Here is a 20,995-nt window from a genome sequence, read left to right on the forward strand (position 1 = left end):
GTCTGCACAAGGTCAAGGATGTTAAATTTAGCCTTGGTTAAATAGAAACAAGCCTGTTAACGATTACCATACAAAGGTAATGAAAATCTTTTCGAGCATACTTTGACAGTGTCGCGTTTGGTGTCGACATGAATCGCGCTTTATTTGCACTAATTTTGACTTTTAGTGTCACGGCAGCACCAATTTGTGCCCCGCAGAAGTACCGTTTGTCTACCATAGTCAAACCCACATTTTACTCGCTCAAAATCCATCCCCAATTCGACGAGGATGTCTTCACCGGCGAGGTTTTTATGCACGTTAAAATCTCAACTCCCGTGGAGTTTGTTGAACTTCACGCTAATAGTACTTATTTAACACTAAAAAGTGTTTATTTCGATTCGGAACGTGTTCAAGATATGAGGAATCGGTCGTGGTGTACAGCCGCGAATGAAGATTTCGGATATAAGTTCTTAGATTTTGAGCTTCTAAGAATTGTTCGCAAAGGAGGACAACTATTCCCACCAGGATCTCACGTTCTTTACTTTAAGTTTAAAGGGAAGTACTCTAAACCCACAGCTGGACTGTTCCGAGTTGATTGTACTAACGAAGAAGTGAAGTGAGTACTCAGTAAATTTTGTTTCTTTTGGTATAATTCTTTAAAGACCTGTGGTAGCTACGGATTTCGAGACAGGCTATGCCAGAACAGTTTTCCCGTGTTTCGATGAACCAGCCTTCAAAGCAAAGTTTCAGTTGAACTTGGTAGTACCTAACAACTCCTTCATAGCTTTGTCTAATATGAGAGCCAAAGTAAGACACCCAAAGAAGTACCAGTCAGTTCTTATCTTCTTTGCAGGAAACGTACAACACGTCAGAAGGAGTTGCTCATAACTTCGAAAGTACCCCTCTAATGTCCACATACTTACTGTCTTTTGCTGTTACATCTCATGTTAGCACGGTGTCGTACACCAACGCGGAAGGTCTTCCTTTTAGAATATATTCCTGTGAAAACTCGTCCAAAAACGATACCAAGCTTTTAGAATTTGCTAGCAAAGTTGTAAATTTTTATGCGAATTACACTCAATTTAACTACACGTTACCCAAAATCGGTCGGTACTAATAGTATCAAAACGATACCTAATGATCTTTTCTAAAGATTTTCTAGGTTTTGATCGAATCGACACTTCAGCTACAGAAAACTGGGGTTTAGTGACTTTTAACACAAGTCTCGTTTCTTCGGACGAATTGATTTACGAAGATGCTCAAAAAATGAGTGTTATAGCTCACGAATTGGCCCATTTCTGGTTCGGAAATCTCGGTAAAATTTCGAATGCTTCGTTCTAACAATTTATCGTTGATTTTTCAGTGACGAATGAGTGGTGGGACGATATTTGGTTACAAGAGAGCTTTGCTACTTTTATGTCGCTGAAAGCTGAAGAAAGCGTCTTGAATAACAATGCGGTTTGCTTCCATTTGATCCCGATAGTTCGATTCACAATTGATTTTAGTCACGACACTTTCCAGTGGACTATTCGGAAAATCTTTTTTATTACGAACAAAGCAATCCTACATTTCCAGTGATTAACTTTCAAGAAGATCCTGAGAAAATCCGAGACAATTTTAATGATGTTACTTACATTAAAGGGACGAATATCCTGCGAATGTTAGAAGCGACGATAGGGAAAAAAAAATTACATCAAATTTTGGTTGAGTACATCAGGAAACATGCGTTTGGTGTGGCAACTACTGACGATTTTTTGAGTATTGTCTTGGATGTTACTTCTGATGATACCGTACGCGAGTTTCTGGCTAGTTATCTTTATCAAAATCAGTTTCCTGTTATTAGTGTCTTTGAGAATGAAGAAAATTACGTGTTGTATCAAAGTGTACCGCGGTTTGGTGAGAACGATGGTAAAAAAGGGCCTTTTGGGTAAGTTGGTTTAACTGGGTTTTGAAATTTGGGGTTTGTTGGTAGCACTGCTTGTTATGTCAAACGTGTTAATTATGGGAACTAAAGGATCTAAAAGATCTAAAGGATCTAAAGGATCTAAAGGATCTAAAGGATCTAAAGGATCTAAAGGATCTAAAGGATCTAAAGGATCTAAAGGATCTAAAGGATCTAAAGGATCTAAATGGTCTAAGAGATATAAAGGTTCTAAAGGACTTAAAAGATCTGAACGATCTGAAAAATCTAAAGGATCTGAAGGATCTAAAAGATCTAAATAATCTATATAAAGATCTAAGAGATTTAAAGAATCTAAAAGACCTAAAGTATGTAAAAGATTTAAGAGAACTAAAGGATCTAAAAATTCTTTCTCATATGAATAGTCTAATCTAGGCTAAAGTACTGCAACCGTAAAATGTCAAACACTCGATAGACAACAATGCTACCAACCGACTGCGAATTCATTTTAATTGAAATATGTAAGAATACTAGAACGCTCATTTCTAGTCATAAATGGACCATTCCTATAAGTTATATCACAGACCTAGAACCAAGCCCCCGTTCTATCTGGTTTCGAAAAGATATGGAAAAAAGTATGATGTTCTAAAATTTTTTTGATCATTTGTTTCCTTTATGTTTTCTAGTTCAACTATCCAAAAATAACTCGCAATGGATAAAACTCAACCATGAACACATTGGGTATTACAGAGTGGTCTATAGTGACACCCTGTGGGATAAACTTATAAAACACAGTCAGGTGAGTCACTACTCTGGATAAACTTGATTTTTTTTTCTTTTTTTTAGGATTTAAAACATTACGAAAGAGATCATCTGCTTTTTGATGCCATTGCGATGTTTGAGATAGAAATGGGGTCCTGTGATGTAGTTTTAAAATACCTTTGGGAGGTGAGCAAGCAACCGCGCTTTAATGTGGAAATAGCTGCAACCACATTTCAACGTCTGAAAATACTTATAAATGATTATAAAGTAGCAACATACAGACTGAAGGTAAGTTGTTATTCAATAAAATAAAAAACAAATTGTAATACTTGTTCTATAGAGATTCTTTGAAAAAGTGAAACAGAGATCAGGAAGATTCAGGTATATAACAAAGATCTTGCCATTAGGTATAAATTGGTTGTAATACTTCACATGCATCACTGAAAGTTTTAACTGTTTTGTAGAACCTAATTTTAGCTCGGATGAAATGCCCCCGAAAAGTGAGCAGGTGAAGAAATGCATAGATTGGTTGGAACAAGAAAGTCCTCAATATTACGCCAATTCTACGAAATCTGTAAATGAGTCAACGCCGAGTGTTGGCACTCAGTAGAAGATTACAATAAGAATAAAATAATTGTACGACACATCGTACACGTTGTTAAAGAATGGTTATTTTATGCAAATATAATAATTTTAAACGACAAAAGTTCGATTAATTAGATGAAAATGCTTTTAAATTTCTAAAAGGATAAAAAAGCATAAAAAAAAGAATAACAATGTTTAAGAATTATTTTTCGCCATATAAAAAATTAGCAAAAAAAGATTAAAAATATTAATATTATTGATAAAACTTTTGTTTTTAACAAAAAGACGTTGGTTCTATTTCCCGGCATTACCATAATAAAATTAAAAACGGTTGGTACCGACGAGGTTACTTTGTTTATGCGTTACCTAGCAACCAGTTTGACCGTCGCCCTGGTAACAAATAACTAAAGTTATCCGAAGGCGAACAAAGTTCTGATTTGTGTAATTTCGAGATTATCATCGTCAAGATAACGTGGCTATTGTGGGATTCGCATCGATAAGAAAAAAATCCGCGTGAGGTAAGTGATTCAAATATAAGTATCAGATTGACATTCCAAATCTTACTTTATTGACGCCTTCTGCGTTATTGGTCACAGAGTTTTTGATTTTCTTGGAATTCTAGGATTGCATCGCGTCTTCAGCGGGTTGGAGGTTTGGTTTTGTTCTTTATTTTGTTCGTTTTTGGGCGCGTTATTGATTGCATTGCGCTGGCTGCCGCCGCGCCGCGCCGTGAAGCTAGCTTAACAATACAGTTTCCTACTTTACCGGCAATGGAGGTCTCCTTGCGTTAAATAATCAATAACATTAAGTTCGAGTGTGTTAATAATAAGTTGGTCGCTAAAAATGAGGAAAGTGTTGGGTGTTGTATCAGGAGAACCTCTGCAGCGAGTGGCAATCAGCTGAGCGTTGTTGATTGTGTTTCTGAAAATCCGCAGCTGTCAAAGCGGAGGAATTCATTTTCGTATCCTTGGAGACTGCCTTAGCAACCGATACAACAACATAGCAACATTAGGTAAAGCCGAAACTGCTTGGTATTTTTGTGTTTTGTACTGTTTTTCGGCACACTATTACTTACACAGTGCACCAGTAGGTTCACAGCCCCCGCCCCCGCCCGTCGCCGCCACCGACGTATAAAAATCGCCGCAAACTCGAGACGCTATTAATAACTTTAAATTAGTTTCGCCGATTCAAAGGGCACTAAATTAGGGGGCCAGCCGCCCCCGACTTTGACGTCGAATTAACTTGGCAGGTGATCCAATTCCTCGTTGATTAGGCCCCCAGTCGGGGCCCGCAAATTGAACATTCTTCTGTTTTAGAGAAATGTTGGTAATCCAGAAAGAGGTGAGTTATCAGAGCGACAAATCAGTTAATAAGGGGAAGTGGTGTTTATGCTAGAACATTGATCTCCAGAAAGTGATACAGCGAAAGTGATTTCACCCCCCAGATTTGTTACCATGGTGGGTCGCTATAGAGATGGCTTCCCGCGCCAAGGGTCGCTTTAAGAAGTGTTCCAATTGTTCAGTCTCAAGTCATAAATATGGGAGCAATATAGCCACCTCTTGGTACCAAGCCGTGCCAGTCTTGCACCCCAAATAATCCGCGCCTAGGGAGTGTTGAAAAAATCGCGCTTTCCCATATTCACGTGCCTCCCTCCACCTGCATGACTCACCCACCTGCCCAATTATCTAGGGCCAGGTGGATACTGGCAATTATAACGGACTCGTTGCACCCCGACGTACTTTATCATTACATACTACACCTGGCGGCGTTGTATTTACAGTATTTGAGCGGATTATTTGGCCAGGAGTTGTGAATCTAAATTCAGTGAAAGCCGAACAGTGCATTCTTCGATACCTCTCTACCTGTCCGATTGGTTGTTCCAGAGAGAGCATCAGGAGTAGCCTTGGAAACGCAGTCATGGCAACTACAGCTCGATTTGCAGCAGGAGGCAGCAGCAGCCCTCCCACTCCAACTCCAGCCACTTCACCCCCGGCCCAAACACAAGCTACCCAGCTAATCGTACTGCCTGCTAGTTTGCACCAGGTAATAGCGACTTTTGCACACACTACCTTTACGTGGTCTATTGATTCTTGTGGGCCCCCTTTTGCTAGTATTGATTTCAACTTATTTCTTCAGTTTCTCTTCATTGTAACAAGTGACTGTGTTTTTACATCTTAATAACTTGATGTTTCTTTCGTATTCTGTTTTGATATAGTCGACGGCTGGGGGGGCTATTGTTAACGGAGTGCCGGTAATTGACGTGTCGGCACTGGAACAGGCTGCTGAATCTAGCAACGAGAGCACTGCCACAGCAGAACAACAAGGAGATTCACATGATACTGATACCATAGCACAGAGTTCTCCACATTTCATTACTGTCACAGGCAAGTACCAAAACTGCTTCTTGAGTAGTCTTAAATTAGAATTAAGTTAGATAAATTGACTAAATTTAAAGTTCATGTGAAAACAGTTAATTGATCACAAATCAACTATAACCTCATTTTTTATGAATTTAAATGTGTATAATTGGTTGCCTAATCCATAATACAATGCCAATTGAAATATAAAAATCTATGAAAAAAAAATTTAAATGAGGTCTCCATTTGTAGATGTTCGTTTGCTGACTGAGAACAAGTTTTGAAAAGTTGGTCCTTTCTCTCAATTTACACCTTTTTTGAACAAATAAGGTTTTGTTCCAGGATTAATCTCAATGTATTTCAGTAAAATGGGCAAATTTGTAAGTGAAAACTAATGTTACCACAATAAAATACAAAATGGTCTATTCTGCATAAAATGTTCAATATTCAAATTTATGTATATCGCAATAAGTACATTTAGAAATGTCATTAAGATATTTTATCGTGAATTGGGACCTTACGGGGGCAAACTGACACTTTATCCTATTTTAGTTACGAAGAGTCAATCAAATCTAAAAAGTCAAGAGATTAAAAATATTGATGAAATTCTGAGTAAAACGGTATTTTAATTTTCACTTTTGCCTAATTAACGCAAATTTTTCACCACCCGCTACCCACTTTTTATTCAGTTATCTCTTTGTAGACAAAGTTACAAGGTAAAAGTTGCTACTAATTCTCAAGCATAAAAAAAATGTCACTTACACGTGAGAAAGTAATTTAATTGCGGTTGTGGGGTTATTCTGCCGATTTTTTTCTTCAAATTGACTTTCCAAAAACTATTGGCAAATCAAATTGTTTGTCTTCATTGTCCTTTCTTCATTTACATACAGTGACGGTCAAAACACAGTCGTACAAGTCTTGGACCACATTTTATCAAAAATTGAGCTGTGTAAAACAGGCTTTCAAAGTAGGCATAATTATAATTTTGTAGGCTTACAATGACATTAATAAAACAAAAGAAAAAAATAACACTGATGCCAGTTGTAGACTACTTTTGCAGTGGTTTGCTTATATGTTTTTATGTTTTTAAATGCATCCGCAGTCTACAAAATATCTTTACATTGTGGGTACAGATTACCTCTTGTAGGTTAATAATAATTATTAAGTGCCTATTATTCGTAGTTATAATAACATCCTATCAGTAGTTCAACAGTTTAATTTTTGGCCTGGATAGGCTTTATTTACCACCAATCAAACATCTGAATTTTACCCGACCTCAGTATCCATTAAACGCTTCAATTATTATGAAAATAAACTTATTTGGAGCACAATAGAGTTATCGCTATTATGGCTGTTCTATGTTTGTATTGTCATTTTGAAGATTTATTGAAAATTAGTTTTTTGTTCTTTTTTAAAACAAAATTGCACTACTGTTTCTTCCTCTTATTTATGCCACTGATTTTAGCGACAGATTATTCATTTAATCGAAAGACTGCTTGGATTTTCGCAATAATGAAAATTGCATTGAATGGACGATTTTAAAGCTTCGTATCTTTTTAAATAAAACGAAAAAATTAAAAATGATAACGGATTTTGAGATAGTTTACCCTTCTTAATTAGCCATTAGTCTATGACCGTAATGTTACCTATCACCCTGTGTATTTCTCTTCTTCATTTTCCCCTTTTTCTCCAGCATCGGGGTTTCCTAGATGGTCGAACGGTTTTATCTTGAACTAAAACAAACTGTCAATTAATGTAACAATACGATTAAAACGTACTTCACTATGCTCAGAAAAACTTATGAATGTTGGAAAAGGGCATTATTGAGAGGACAATTTTTTAAAATTCTTAAACGCAAACAAACATCTTATTTCGGACCAAATAGTTTCACTTTTGTTAACGCAATGGAGTCCACATTTTCGAATACAAAAACAAATTAGACAAAAATTCTATCGAAAATAAATGTATTGTGTTGTCTGTCATGTTTGATAAATTACACAACTCCTAACCCGCCACAAATGGTGCAGTAAAACTACACCGAAAGTGCAAAATCTTGCATGCGTCTTGCATTTCACTCTTAAAACTAGTTCTTTCCAATTAATAACAATGTACGTGATATTTTAACGCTAACAGAAGCTGCGGCTAGATCATACGCTTCTTTAACACCAGTTCAGCCTGCAGTAGGTAAGAGCACCTGTCTTTCTTCTAAATGTTATTGCATGTTGTTTTGTCCATGTAGACATTTAGCGAAACATAACAGGTTTTCTCATATTTTTATGATTTGTACAATACGAATGCCGCGCGATTTTTTATTAGATAAAAAGCTATAAACCGCGGTGTCTATCAGATAACTACACGTTCTATAGGGTGAACCTGAATAAAATGCAAAGATTTTAACTCCAGTATCAGACAACACAGTTTGACATAATGGCCAAATTTTGTATTCCGAAACGTCACCATTTCCGAAAAAAAAAGATTCAAGTTTTCTCCAAAAATCGCCGTGTTGTACTGAATAACTGATGTTCTAATACCAATATCAATCTCAGTCCAAACCATCGAAAAGTTGGTAATAAAAACGCTAATTAACAAGTGGCAAAAAATGTCGTGTTATTGGAGCTCCCGTCAGGTCAGAGATATGTTGGTTTTACAGTGCCAAATTGTTCAAATTTGGATTATTTTGAGTTAGATTTTTTTATTCTTTGCCAATGGTTTCTTCAAAACTGTTGTGATGAACCCAAACTTATAAAAAGTGTCTTGTTTGCGGTTGAAACTGAATTTACGCGTGATGACATCGTGGACTGACCAACAAACTTCAAATAACTTTTATATTATTTCGTTTCTAATTAAAGTTTTAGTTTGGTCTTGAAGCGAGTCGTAATATGTTACCCATATGAACCAATCAAAATGAAGATTGACCTTTTTGAGAACCTCATTTATTTGCAATACCTAATTTTGAATTGTGTTCTGTTTAAAATCAGTGATTAAGTGAAAATTAAACAAATTCGATAAGAACGAGCGTAAACTTTTTTGTTTGCACGGTTTTTGCAGTTAAGCCTCATTTCCACGGCCCGTTCTAGAGAGAACAGAATTTGATTTACGATGGAATTTGAGTTATTGCACCATATTTTGCGGTCAGAAAATTTGCAAATCCTATTGCACCCTTGGTTTACAATCCTCTGTTCCGATTCGGGCGGACAAGCTGGTTGAAACGCCGAACCAACACACGGACTGCTACGTTTGGTGACAACTAAACAGTTTTAATTACTCCAATTCTTTTAATTTGAACACTAATTTTTTATTATAATGTTAATAAGGTAAATAACACGTATAAATGTGGATTAATTTTAATAAAGATGGCGACAAATGTAGATGAACCAATTTATTTCCTGCATTGAAATTTACAGAACCATTGTATGAAAACAAGCGGGAATGAATGCAGCTATGTACGTTTCTTATCTCTGTGAGTGGATTAACCTTTTTGAAATAACCGACAAGTCTGTATTTTTGTGGATTTGGTTATTACCTGAGGATTTGAATTTTTAATTTCGTTCTATGAATTGAATTTTTTGGATATTAGTGAAACTTAACCATACATATTCACGTAATAAGTAACTTGAAGTATAAATAAAATGAAATAAATTCATGAACATTCTGTTCTGGTTCAAACGAACGAACCATCTTGTCTGTTCGACATCGGTTCGGCGGACATTTCAACACAGAACCAAGACAGAACGCACCGGACAGTTCAACACAGAACGCACAGAATCATTGAAATTAGACGCTCCTCTAGAGAAAACTTTGCAAAAAATCAATGCATTTCAGAATTTTTTTATAATTAATCTCGTTAAATAGGATAGAAATTACTGGATTAGATTACTGGATTTCAGTTGATGATTCCTGGCATTATTTTACTGGTGGAAAAGTTATTTTAACATTAAGCTAATATTGCAATAAAATATACAAAATTATTGTATGAAAACAGGCTAGAATGAATGCAGGTAGGTAGGTTTCTTATCTCCGTAAGTGTATTTACCCTTTTGAGGTAACCGACAGGTAGTATTTTAGTAGATTTGGTCCGACTCATTACCTGAAGATTTGAATTTTTAATTTCGTTCTATGAATTGAATCTAACCTACAATACAAAGTTTACTGCTTCAATTGAACGAACTATTTTGTCTGTTCGACATCGGTTCGGCGGACATTTCAACGTAGAACAAAAAATAGAACGCCCAGAATTGATGTTAAAATAACTTTTCCACCAGTAAAATAATGTCAGAAATCATCAATTTAAATTAAGATTTTATTTATTCCTACTTAACGTGAAACAAAAATTCTAAAATGCATTGTTAATTTGCAAAGTTTTCTCCAAAGGAGCGGCTAATTTCAATGATTCTGTGCGTTCTGTGTTGAACTGTCCGGTGCGTTCTGTCCTGGTTCTGCGTTGAAATGTCCGCCGAACCGATGTCGAACAGACAAGATGGTTCGTTCATTTGAACCAGAACAGAATGTTCCTGAATTTATTTCATTTTATTTATACTTCAAGTTACCTATTACTTGGATATGTCTGGTATGTTAACTTTCACTAATAACCAGAAAATTCAATTTATTGAACGAAATTAAAAATTCAAATCTTCAGGTAATAACTGATCAAATCCACAAAAATACAGACCTGTCGGTTATTTCAAAAGAGTAAATCCACTCACAGAGATAAGAAACGTACTTACCTGCATTCATTGACGCCTGTTTTCATACAATGATTCTGTAAATTTCAATGCTGGAAATAAGTACGTTCATCTAGATTTATCGCCATCTTTAAAATTAATCCACATTTATATGTAGGTATGTGTTGTTTACCTTATTAATATTATAATAAACAAATAGTGTTCAAATTAAAAGAATTGGAGTAATTAAACTTGTTGGTTATTATCAAATGTCCGTGCGGTGGTTCGGCGTTTCAACCAGCTTGTCCGCCCGAATCGGAACAGAGGATTGTAAGCCAAGGGTGCAATAGGATTTGCAAATTTTCTGACCGCAAAATATGGTGCAATAACTCAAATTCCATCGTAAATCAAATTCTGTTCTCTCTAGAACGGACCGTGGAAATGAGGCTTTATGGGAAAACAGTTCCATAAGTGTCAAATAACGGGTAATCCGTGGGAGTTTTGCCCCATTCTAATTTCGATTTTTTTTGCACAATCATTATACTACGTGACAAGGTTTTGGTACCCTAAAAACTGTTAGGTGCAATAAGTAGCCCACATTTTTATAAGACATGTCGTTTACCGCAAGTCTCTATCACGTCGCGTTTAGAAGTCATCAAGAATACCGATTTTTAATTATTTAAAAATTTATTTTTTAAATCAAGTAGGTTATGCAGTATATTGTAGGTATTAAACTTTTTTGTTTTTAAAATAAAAATTGTTACACGGCTCTAGTACAATTTATTCAAAACTAGTGTCAAAAGCACGAATTTTTGTGAGTGTGAAATTCGCATCAAAGTAGGCGGTTCAAACCAGTGATGATTTGCATAGATTTTTATCATTTTTTTTAATTCTCGTTTTTTCTCATAAATTTTGAATCTTTATGACCATAACTCACGTTAATATCTTAAATATACCTGAAAAAATAAGCTCTTTTCTATGTTTTTTAATTATTTTTCAAAATGACAAAATAAAAATATGGTACGTGATACGAAGTTTTTAAGGTGAAGATATTGTTTGGCACTTTGTTTAGATCAGAAAACACCAACTTTTGAAATGGGTACTTAAAATTAATTTAAATTTGTCGCGCAGTGTTATCTACAGCGATATCTGATATTGGGGTTAAAAATCTTTGGACTTTATTCACCCTGTATAGTTGCTTAAGAGCTAGAGAATTGCTTGTAGTCTTTTAGTCTTGTTGATGATCTTGATATCATCATCTAGGCACTTTTTTCTCTTCTTACTTTGCAAATGACTTAACAGTCAGTAAATCCAATATCGATGTTAACTGAATTTTATTTCCAGCAACGCCGTTTGACGCTTTAATTATCGCCGTATTGTCATTGATTTTGTTGTGATTATTATTTATATTCCAATTTTGCGGTAATCTGAATTTGGATATTTTATCTAAAGAACCAACGGACTTTTTTAAGTACAAAATTATACGGGATGAATCACGAATAGCATCCGATTTAGCACGTTTTTGTCTGCGGTAAAAATTATTACTCTCATAGTTTAGATCAATATAGATCATTATCTTTACCTTTCAGATATACATCTATGTATTTTAATCCAGAAGCCCCTGTTTTATTGACAATCTACCGACGTCAAGGGCTAAACTTTTTTTGTTGCATTAAGATAAACATCAACACAGATCTTGTGTGCATTTTGTACAAAAAGGAAGTCGCTAAAGGACCAAAATTCTACATGAAAATCAAGTTTTTAAGTTCGGCAAAAAACGGTCCTGGATTTTTAAATCAAAAGTCTGGATAGTCAGTTTAATTATTATTTTGCAAGTTGACGTTTTAATATAATTGCTGTTTTGAATGTTTTGAATTAGATAATTGTTTGATTATCGGCGGAAAGGTTTTTTTTTTGCTGTGCATGTTTGATTTCGTAATATAATACTTTTTCAATTATTATAGATTTTAGTGGGTGCACGATTGACGGGAAATTAATAAACACTCGCTTATTACTAAAAATTAATATCGAAATAAGTGTCTATTATTAGTGAGTCTATGAATGTGGGATACACTCAAATCTCCAGCCACTGAAACGAATATGATCTCGTTCGCAACACTAACGCTTTTTTCCCAAGTTTCATCTCGTCGTTTTTTATAACTTCACCCTAAATAATTCTTCTGAAGGGTTGCATTACCTGCAGGGGAAGAATCGCATCTGCCCTTTTATACCAACCACGTGCGTACCGAATTACCTGATACAGCACGTGTCGGTCACGAGTCACCTGTACCTAGTAGATTATCCGTGTTCTTATTTGATCATGTCTGTTACATGGGGTGTATCGCTTTGATATGTCGGATTTAGGATGACGCGACAGGTAGGGGATGATACATCGTGTTATTTCCAGAAGGATGCGTTCATTATTATGAGTTTTTCTGCCATGATCTTTGGCAGTTGGTCCATCGTTGTCATAGAAGATGTTCTGCTCGAAGCAGGAGGAAAAGTGGATGTATAATAATAAGTGTTACGGATGTTAGTTTTTTATTTTATTACGTGAAAGATTGGGTGCGGATTGTTATTTTTTGTAATTTCAGTTGCAGAAGGTGACACAGTGGCATCCCACCAAGGTTATCATATACAGTATGTGGAACCTGAGATTTACGCAACACAAACGAACAGTGGGCAGGCACAAATGTAAGTTTTTTAGTTTTTTCTTTTCACCGGTTTTGTCAATGTCAATGCGAGTTTTGGGTAACAAAATCAATGTATGGACTCCAATACTTCTAGGCAGACGTTAATTCTTTGTGTCTAACAACATGGCATAGAAGATCCTATTTATGTCAAGAAAAACATCGTTGGTAACATAATATTTTGCTATTTCTGAACTTGCTTGTTGTTTACCGTTGAATGGAGGGTCGTTAATTAGTGCCAGAGCATCCCTCTTACCGTCGGAATTAATACAAACATTTTTTCATTTTCACTGTTTTTAAAAAACTGTATTTACTAGTGAATTTCAGGAGAATTGCACTGGCGGATAAACTACTCATTAAAAATTAATTTGATACCTTAACTTCTTCACGTTTCACATTTTCAGTTTTTAATTAACAAAAATTTGCAAAGGAAAATTTAATGAAAAAACAGCATGGAGATTCTTGCTTCAAATTCTTGGATTTTTGAATATTTGCTCGGTTTCGAAATTTTGAAAGTTATGCCGTCCTTGAATTCTAAAATTTTTAAGGTTCTTATATTCTCAGCCCTCAGGTTCAGGTTCGTAAGAAGATTCAGTAAATTCGTTTTTCAGGTTTTCATCCTTTAGTTTCTTAGGTTTTTCAGACTCTGAGAATTTTTGCGCTTTCATTTCATATTTGATCCATTTAGAAATTCAGGAAATGGTATGAAAAATCGCAACCACATTTGGCCCAAAATTTTATTACAAAAAAACATTTAAAATTGTTATTAAAAATATTCTTTTTGCTCTTAAACTAACCAGGGCGTATCCGGTGTACACCGTGGGAGAAACAACCACTCTGTACTCAGCCGGACAAGGCCAATATTACGCTGCTACCAACACAGGATCTTCAGCCTCAGCAGGAACTGTCGGTTACAGTACCACCAGTGGTCACTATGTAGTTCAACAAACAGTAGATCCTGATACACTGATCGCATCAACGAGAAACTCACCCCAAACTACAAACGCCGTAAGTCCCTTCTAACCAATTAAACGAGTTCTTTTGATCCTTTTTAATTAATCTCTTAGAAAAAAAGATATAGAACACTTTGTGATTTAATCTATTAAGACTTTGCCTTAACTTGGTGCTTTTTTTCTTTTTTTCCTACTAACGGGGCGCAGGAACCGAACTATGTAGCTACTGCCACAGTGCATGCTGCTCAAACCACAGGTCAGGTTGCAAATGAAGATGTTGGATCTGCATTAGGACATGCCACCCGAGTATCGCCTGCTACCGTAAGTTGCGTTTGCGGGTTGACATTGCACTATCGTGGCTCATTCATAAACGGCAATCGACGAAATTTTGGTTTGCATGCATGGGGGTGCTTTTCTGGGGATTCTATGGCTTGGTTGCATGAAATTTTGGTTATGGTCTAGATATTCTCCTACAGGGTAGAAACTACTAATTTAATTTGTCGTCGATAATCTGACAAACGTAAGCGTCAAAAATTTGAAAACGAGTTTTTATTATCATTGGGTTCTCCAACGTAGGCTACACAATTCTGATTAAGAAATGTTTCTCCCAAAATAACCGTTTTCTTATTATTCAAAGTTGAAGATGAACGTTGATTACTTATGTGCTAGATGTCATTAAAATTGTCGGTTACGCTAACGTAAGTACCACTTTCTGGGTAGATTTGCTTCTTTGTTTGACTGCAAAAATTGACGTAAGTGACAAATTTTAAGAAAATTTTCATGTTTGAAATACATAAAAATGTAACTTTAAAAAATTTAAAAAATATATTAGTTTGAGTGCATCAATTAACTCTATACAGAAGACGCGCGATTATCCGATCTAATGTGGACCAGCCCTTGCTAGGATAAGAAAAAACTCGGATAATGCGAAGAGTGTTTGAGATAAATAATGTTACACAAAAAATCAACTTATTATTGTTTTTATTTGTTGTACAATTGACAAAAATTGCAAAACTTTTCGAATTATGTTGATTTCATTGTCTTTGTTGACTGGGCTACCAGTTATATCGCAGTTATATTAGATTTGCATGCATACACAGAACTGCAATTCTAGACACCAGAGCAAATACAACGTTTTTGGTGTAAATTATTCATTTTCTGGAAAAACTCGTATAAAATTCCGGATAAGATCGGATAACGCGGAGGAATTCAAAACGAATAACGCGGAGACTCGGATAATCGAGAGTCTACTGTACTTTACATATCAACTTAATTAGATTAAAATCAATTTTTTTGGTCTCCTGTAAAAACATGTTGAAGTCGCTTACGTTTGCTTGTCAGATCATCGATGTTGTGTATTAATAATGAGAATACCATTTTAATTACATGTTGAAATAACTCGCATAAAACCATGTTTCCAGTACCCGCGGGATTGTTTCACACGATCAGAGGTTGAGTAGTTTTTGTACTCGTTATAGTTATTTAACGAGCATTTCATAATAATAATCGAATGGTTTTCAATATCTATCTGCATCCACCTGATGCGCTCATGAAATTGTTCATAAATCGCTTTATCAATAAACGGTTTTAGTACAAAAATCATGCAAATAAATCAACTCACGCAGTTCATAATGTTATTTTCTCTCATTTTCGGTTATAAAAAAGTAATCGGTTGCTAATAGTAATAGTTCTATTGCTTTTTTGCACCAGTTTTTTTTCCGGAGCAGCACTCGATTAAAATGATACTTTTATTTGTTTGCATTAAACTGGAGAAGTGAGTCACTGATTCGGAAGCGAAATTTCGCTTTGTTAGGATTTTTTTGGAGAGCGCTTTCTTCGAAGACGACTGCTTCTCTTGTTGACATTTTCCCCGGAATTTCCACTGTAACTCGCGAAACGAATGCATTTAATTGATTAATTCAAGAACAAGACTCTTTTTACATCCATCCAAATGTTAGGAATGTTTCGACGTCAATCATATTATCCTCTATTGTTTCTAATCCCTCCTTTACATCCCTCCTAGGTGCAATGGTTACTGGAAAATTACGAAACGGCCGAAGGCGTGTCTTTGCCACGCTCCACCCTATACGCCCATTATTTGCGCCATTGCGCGGAAAATAAGCTCGAACCGGTGAACGCAGCATCTTTTGGAAAACTAATAAGATCTGTTTTCCTCGGTTTGCGAACTCGGAGACTGGGTACTAGAGGTAATTCCAAGTACCACTACTACGGAATCCGGGTGAAACCCGGATCATCTTTGATGAACATGGACGAGTCCGGGAACAGGGTGGTTTTAAACACTTCGAATTCTTCGGGGAAAGCGCAAGGAACAGTTCGCCCGTTCAAACGAAATACTGATTCTTCAGATGCTTCTGTTTCCGTCAGTGTGTTGTCACAGCATGTTACCTACTTGGGGGATGGGAGCAACGCGATTCCTGCGTTTCCTGATATTCATTTCACAGAGTCTTTGCCGGATGATTGTGGATACGAAGATGTTGATACGCTGAAGTACGTTTTTGCACGGAGAGTGTGATAGAGATGTGATTCGGTTGTTACAGGTCTATTTATAGAGAACACTTAGAAGCCTTCTTAGATGCCATATTAAGTTTAGAGTTTACCACAGTCGAATCTCTGTGGAGGGAGTTTTGGAGATCACAGTATAACAACAACGGCGACGAATGCGAAGAGGAAAAATACCTTTCGAAATCAAAACTGTTTTGCTTATGCTCCTTGGAACCAGTACAACAATTCATGAAACAAGTCGATCTCGTCTTTTATCAGAATCTAATACAAGTTTTGGTCCCAGACGTTCTTAAACCGATTCCGGCAACGCTAACGCAGTCGATCCGGAACTTTGCTAAAAGTAAGTCACCGCGAGATCTGTGTTATTTTTATTTTCCTCTTTGTAGATCTTGAGAACTGGCTAACCAGCGCGATGACTGGCGCTCCTGCAGGAATGCTGAGCGCAAAGTTAACGGCGGTTTCGGCATTTAGCTCTAGTTTGCGTCGGTATACCTCTTTGAACCACCTAGCCCAAGCTGCTCGCGCTGTTCTTCACAACAGCACCCAAATAGCGCAGATGTTGACTGATTTGAATCGCGTGGATTTTCATAGTGTTCGAGAACAAGCATCTTGGGTGTGCCAGTGCGACAATGAGATCGTCGCCCGGTTCGAAAACGACTTCAAATTGACCCTACAGCAACAGAATTCGCTCGAGCAGTGGGCTTCATGGTTAAAGAATGTTGTGAAAAGCGCATTGAAACCGTACGAAGGAAAGCCGAGTTTTTCGAAAGCCGCGCGTCAGTTTCTGCTAAAGTGGAGTTTTTACAGGTAGGTGGTAAGATTGGACGGTAAGGTTTTGAAGGTTTTGTTGTAGTTCGATGGTGATCCGAGATCTGACTTTGAGATCAGCTGCGAGTTTTGGGTCTTTTCATTTGATACGGTTGTTGTATGATGAGTACATGTTTTATTTGATTGAGCATCAAGTCGCCGAAGCCACTGGTGTCGTTCCTATTGCCGTTATTCTGGAAGGAATTGTGAGTTGTAAGTTTAATGTAATGGTTGTAATATTGCGATTTTCAGAAACAAGATATAATGCAAAATAGTTTGTCCGTTTATGGCAACGATGGCGTTTGCAATGGCGGCGTTAGCGCCAAACTCGGCTGTGTGAGTCCTACCGAGCACCTATCAAAAAGGGCTAAAATTAGCTAGCTTTCAAGAGGAACGAAATTCATCGTTACATTTCAATGACTTTGTTTTTTATGCGTTGTTTTCGGTGAATACGGGACCATTGTTTTCTTCATTCTGATTTGGGTTTCAGCTCCGTTAATTTATTAAGTCAGTCACGTATTTAGGATGTGTAATTTAAATGTTTGAACTTGTGCAATTGGTTATTGAAGCATGTATAAGTGCCGTCAAATTTGTGTGACAATAGGTGTATATATAACATATATGTACATTGCCACTAAAGGAATTCTATAATGTAAGTCTTTGACGTCATAAGTTGGACTGATTTCGTTGTTTTTTTGCTGTATATATCGTGAACTAGTAGATTATTTATTGTTTTTATTTTTCAGATGTCTGAGACGTTAATATTTGTTGTTTTTCTTTGCAAGTCGTTTTATTTATTTTCCTTTTTTCTCTAAACCTGTGTTTGCAGGAAAATTTCGTTGTTTCTAAAGAATTAAACGAGTTTATTGCTCAAAAGTGTAATCCATCCATTAAAAATATAAATAGTTGAACAGATTACAGGGTTATGAATATTCCTCTAACCAGTACAAGTAAGTGTTTGATGTGTCTCGCTTTAAAAGCCCCTAAAGTTGCCGTTCATAACTTGTCTCACTAGTAGGTTCCATCAATCACGCAGAAACAATCTGAATTGGGCCGATCAGAAACCCAATTGCAACAGGGTAAAATGGTTTATTGTTTTACTACTGCGACAAATATGACGGGGATACTTTCATACAGTTGCCTGATGTACATTGGATTATGTAAAAAAAAACGTAATTTTGTATTTTCCAAATAAATGTGGCATTTTTGTAAAATATTTCTGCAAATATTTTACGAAATATTTGTGTGCTTCATCGACTATGTGTGATTTGCTGGATGCACTGTTTATTTTCAGTTCAGTAGCAGTAGCCTTTGACACTTCACTTTCAGTTAACTGCTACTGATTGTAATTAGAAAGAAAGATCTGTGTATTTTTGTAGATGTCAGTATAATAAAAGTCAGCTTATTTCATCACAGTTGTGTATAAGTTATTTTAATTGTGTTGTTTTGCATAAGTCAACTGTTAGATCTCAAATATGTTTTAATAGTCGGACATACAATCTTACTTCTGGACCAGGATATTTGGTGTCCTTAAAAACAGGATAGAATCCTACAAATTTAGCGTTGCTCGAAAGTAAACAACTGAAAACGATCGAAAAAACTTATAAAATGTCTTGTTTTTAAACACCCCAAAATTGCTTTTTGTTTATGGATCAAGCCAATTAGCGCATGCAAAAATCATTTAAAACAATCGAAAAAACACCCCGAAATGGATTTTTCATTTTTGGGCCAGGTATTTGGGCATTTTAAAAATCCAATAAAAATTAAGGAAATTACTCCCACAACGATATTAAAATTATTGAAAAAGAGGTAAAGCTCTTTATTTTTAGATACCCTAAAATGGCTTTTCCTTATTAGATCAGGATAATAATTGCTATAATAAAAAAACCTGTGTCAATCAAAAATCTACTATTAATAATAATGCATTTTGATTTTTAAGTTTTTTTATTAAACAGATGGTCGAGCGTTGGTATGGTCTATAAATATTATTTTTTTTATTTGATATAAGGGAGAATTTTTTTATGCAGTGATGTCTCTGCAAGCAGTCAACTAGACGACTGGAACCAACCTTGTCTTTCCTGTACGAGCGTAGATTCAAAGATTGTAAGTAACTGAGAATAGAAAACGAGCTAAAAATCTTGTCGCCTTTTATAACTGAATATTTCTCCATTGTACCACTGATAAATATTGCTCAGTATTTTTCTTTTCTTTTATTATTGATATTTTCTAATTAAACTTGCACTAACAATTTCAAGTCTTCTTCTGTAAATCCAAATAATTCAAAACAACAATCCAAGAAAGATCGAATTTGAGTATTTTTTGGTCTAAGTAATACCTAATAAACCTCCCATTACACAACAGGTTATGAGCAATGCCTTTTGCAGAAAACGGCACGATTTCAGAATATCACAAGCCTAGTTGCGAATAAATTTGGTAATGTCATTGAGATTTTTTTGTATTTCCTCCTTTCCGCTTTCGAAGATCATTTCACAAGCAAACGCATCGAATTCGTCAATAAGTTAACGCTTTTTCTAGTTTCTTCTTCCTTTTATAAGATTTTTTTTTGCTTCGCTTGTGTTTACGTAAAATTTTTCGACATGTAGCTTAAATCCTCATCAAATATTCAATCTTTTTGTAAACATTTGTAACCCTAAACCTTTTTGAAGGATTTTAGGTCTTTTTTGGTTGTTTACTTTCGGGAAATAGCTAAATTTGTAGGATTCTACCGTGTTTTAAGAAGACAAATATTCCGGTGCAGAAGTAACATTTTACGTCCTACTTTTAATATATTTTTTTCATATTTTGTAATTACAATTATTAATAAAACTAGTCTTGTGTTGTTGAACTTTTTCTTTCATCGAAATCAATTAATTGATTCTAGAATTAGACTTCATGGTAATCGACTAACTACATTTCCCACACTATAATCTAGAGTGCAAGGAAATTCGCACCGGTTTTTCATATTTTCTGTAAAAAAGTTATAGAATTCCCAGTTTCTTAAGGTTATATTGCTTACGCTATTATTGTGGAGTCATTCCTCTTTCAATAAGGGAAATTATCCAAACTACCCCCATCATAAATTAAAAATTCTTGCCTGGCTACCAAGTTTACATTTGGCTGTTTCCCCGGATTACAGCAGGCCTTTGATTTACAAGCGTCCCCATCATTTTAACAATGGTACAAATTATGGTGGGTGGCACCTCTTAAACAAAGTTAAATAAGTTTATGGAGGCCATATAACCTTATTCCAATGGGAATACAATACGTGCGGATATGTTTTTGACCTTTAGGAATGTGCGTACATAACTCTCTAAATATTCTTTAATTTCCTTCGATTTCTTCCCACTTTAATCTTGAATCTCCTGGCGCAGAACACTTTTTTAAATGAATTTTTGAGACAGTTTGTATAATGCAAAGGTGTTGAGGTACGTTGTTACATCGGAAATGGCAAATTGGGTAAAAATCAATCTGAAGGTTCTTTTTTGCGTTGACTATTTTATGTTCTAACAATTTTACCACTCACTGTGCTTAGATAAGAGATCGACAGGTCTTGAAGGTCATGTGATTATTGCTAATTTGAATAAAAAGCAATTCAAGTAGGTATTGTATAATGTCTTAATTAATTATTACAAAATACTGTATTATTCCCTGCCTATTTCTCATTCTAGAATAATTAAAATTGAAACCGAAACTACTTGGAAAATAATTTTTGTAATAAAGCGTCTTTTTGATTTTCGTCCGAATCAATTTTTCGCGCTTTACTTTGACGAATAAATAA

The 20,995-nt window shown here is 35.6% G+C and overlaps 2 protein-coding genes across 6 annotated transcripts; both read left to right on the top strand.

The window, feature by feature from the left end:
* Window positions 1–52: 52 nt before the first annotated feature.
* LOC148168515 (glutamyl aminopeptidase-like) lies at window positions 53–3,902 on the top strand. Its single transcript, XM_088046648.1, has 11 exons — window positions 53–595; window positions 642–786; window positions 833–1,085; window positions 1,133–1,294; window positions 1,343–1,437; window positions 1,485–1,906; window positions 2,429–2,514; window positions 2,566–2,678; window positions 2,726–2,929; window positions 2,982–3,048; window positions 3,106–3,902. The coding sequence occupies exons 1-11, from the start codon at window positions 129–131 to the stop codon at window positions 3,249–3,251; spliced, it is 2,160 nt and encodes a 719-aa protein (XP_087902774.1). The 5' UTR covers window positions 53–128; the 3' UTR covers window positions 3,252–3,902.
* A 31-nt stretch (window positions 3,903–3,933) lies between these two features.
* Window positions 3,934–20,062, top strand: Rfx (regulatory transcription factor Rfx). 5 transcript variants are annotated; one of them, XM_088046644.1, is made up of 13 exons: window positions 3,934–4,238; window positions 4,314–4,567; window positions 5,110–5,269; window positions 5,442–5,610; window positions 7,717–7,767; window positions 12,839–12,938; window positions 13,735–13,942; window positions 14,095–14,208; window positions 15,911–16,395; window positions 16,446–16,750; window positions 16,797–17,217; window positions 17,264–17,423; window positions 17,470–20,062. In XM_088046644.1, exons 3-13 carry the CDS (start codon window positions 5,144–5,146, stop codon window positions 17,596–17,598), a joined length of 2,268 nt encoding a protein of 755 aa, XP_087902770.1. In that variant the 5' UTR covers window positions 3,934–4,238; window positions 4,314–4,567; window positions 5,110–5,143; the 3' UTR covers window positions 17,599–20,062. The 5 variants fall into 5 exon arrangements, with proteins under 5 accessions (XP_087902770.1, XP_087902771.1, XP_087902769.1 ...); XM_088046645.1 differs by having other exon boundaries at window positions 4,317–4,567; XM_088046643.1 differs by lacking the exon at window positions 4,314–4,567.
* Window positions 20,063–20,995: the final 933 nt, after the last annotated feature.

Source organism: Gnatocerus cornutus, chromosome 9 (genome assembly GCF_029298725.1).
Source record: "Gnatocerus cornutus isolate USDA-ARS CGAHR chromosome 9, icGnaCorn1.1, whole genome shotgun sequence".
NCBI classification, from domain to species: domain Eukaryota; kingdom Metazoa; phylum Arthropoda; class Insecta; order Coleoptera; family Tenebrionidae; genus Gnatocerus; species Gnatocerus cornutus.

Coding starts and splice junctions, on each gene's coding strand:
- LOC148168515 (XM_088046648.1), top strand. CDS start 129: ATGAATCGCGCTTTATTTGCACTAATTTTGACTTTTAGTGTCACGGCA. Junction 596..641: donor TGTACTAACGAAGAAGTGAA/GTGAGTACTCAG, acceptor AATTCTTTAAAG/ACCTGTGGTAGCTACGGATT. Junction 1,907..2,428: donor GGTAAAAAAGGGCCTTTTGG/GTAAGTTGGTTT, acceptor GCTCATTTCTAG/TCATAAATGGACCATTCCTA.
- Rfx (XM_088046644.1), top strand. CDS start 5,144: ATGGCAACTACAGCTCGATTTGCAGCAGGAGGCAGCAGCAGCCCTCCC. Junction 16,751..16,796: donor GATCCGGAACTTTGCTAAAA/GTAAGTCACCGC, acceptor TCCTCTTTGTAG/ATCTTGAGAACTGGCTAACC. Junction 17,218..17,263: donor CTAAAGTGGAGTTTTTACAG/GTAGGTGGTAAG, acceptor GTTTTGTTGTAG/TTCGATGGTGATCCGAGATC.